This window comes from Apaloderma vittatum, unplaced genomic scaffold, assembly GCF_000703405.1.
Source record: "Apaloderma vittatum isolate BGI_N311 unplaced genomic scaffold, ASM70340v1 scaffold29910, whole genome shotgun sequence".
NCBI lineage: Eukaryota > Metazoa > Chordata > Aves > Trogoniformes > Trogonidae > Apaloderma > Apaloderma vittatum.
The window spans coordinates 1-865 of record NW_009693370.1 but is presented as its reverse complement, the minus strand read 5'-3'; the positions used below and the strand labels follow the sequence as shown (position 1 = coordinate 865).

At 59.7% G+C, this 865-nt stretch overlaps 1 protein-coding gene across 1 annotated transcript in view; it reads left to right on the top strand.

Moving 5' to 3' along the window:
* LOC104280970 (AP-1 complex subunit beta-1-like) overlaps positions 1-807 on the top strand; it is a gene marked incomplete at its 3' end in the record, with an annotated part of 12,481 nt that extends 11,674 nt beyond the window's left edge. Inside the window, 2 exon segments of the mRNA XM_009878808.1 lie at positions 72-189; positions 678-807. Coding sequence (XP_009877110.1) covers positions 72-189; positions 678-807 — 248 coding nt within the window.
* Positions 808-865: the final 58 nt, after the last annotated feature.

Here is an 865-nt window from a genome sequence, read left to right as displayed (position 1 = left end):
TTGGGGATAAAGCCCTCAAGGTTTTCTCACTTCCTTAACCCAGGTGTGGCTCCCTGCCATGAAAGCCAAAGGGCTGGAGATCTCCGGCACCTTCAGCCGGCAAGTGGGCTCCATCTCCATGGACCTCGTGCTAACGAACAAAGCCCTGCAGGTCATGTCTGACTTTGCCATCCAGTTCAATCGCAACAGGTGAGGTTCCTTTGCCTCCCTCTGAGCTCGGTCCTGGAGCAATTGTCTGCCAAAGGTGTGGGAGAAAGGGACTTGTGAGATGGCTGCAGGGGTTGGGGACAGCCTCCTGTGATGACCCTTCTCTCTCTGATGGCTGTGGTGGTGATGATCATCAAACAAAAGCCTCTAAGAAGTTGTCTGAAGGGGCCGTCCCTCTGGGCTCTGACCACCATCCTGTTATTTGGCCTCCTGGTCCCTTGGAGGGACACGACTGAGGGGAGACCCTGGTGTAGGAGCACTAAAAACAGGTTTGAGTCAATGTAGGAAGAAGTGGGGGAGACTCTGGAGTTACCTGCTGTTACCCCAAAGTGAGCAGGGCACGAGCAAGATGAGCTGATCTGTGCTTGGGGTCCGGGTGGAGGAAGGCGAGGAGGTCCTGGATTGGGATGGACAGTGCCTTCTGCCCCCTGCCCTGACCCCCGCCCTCCTTCGGGGTGTCCCCTCCCCAGCTTCGGCTTGGCCCCGGCAGCTCCCCTCCAGGTCCACGCGCCCCTCGCCCCCAACCAGTCGGTGGAGATCTCCCTCCCGCTGAACACTGTCGGCTCCGTCATGAAGATGGACCCCCTGAACAACCTCCAGGTGGGGGAGCGCGTGGGGGTCTCCCCTCTGGGGGACTGAGGCAGGGGGAGCTCCAGGG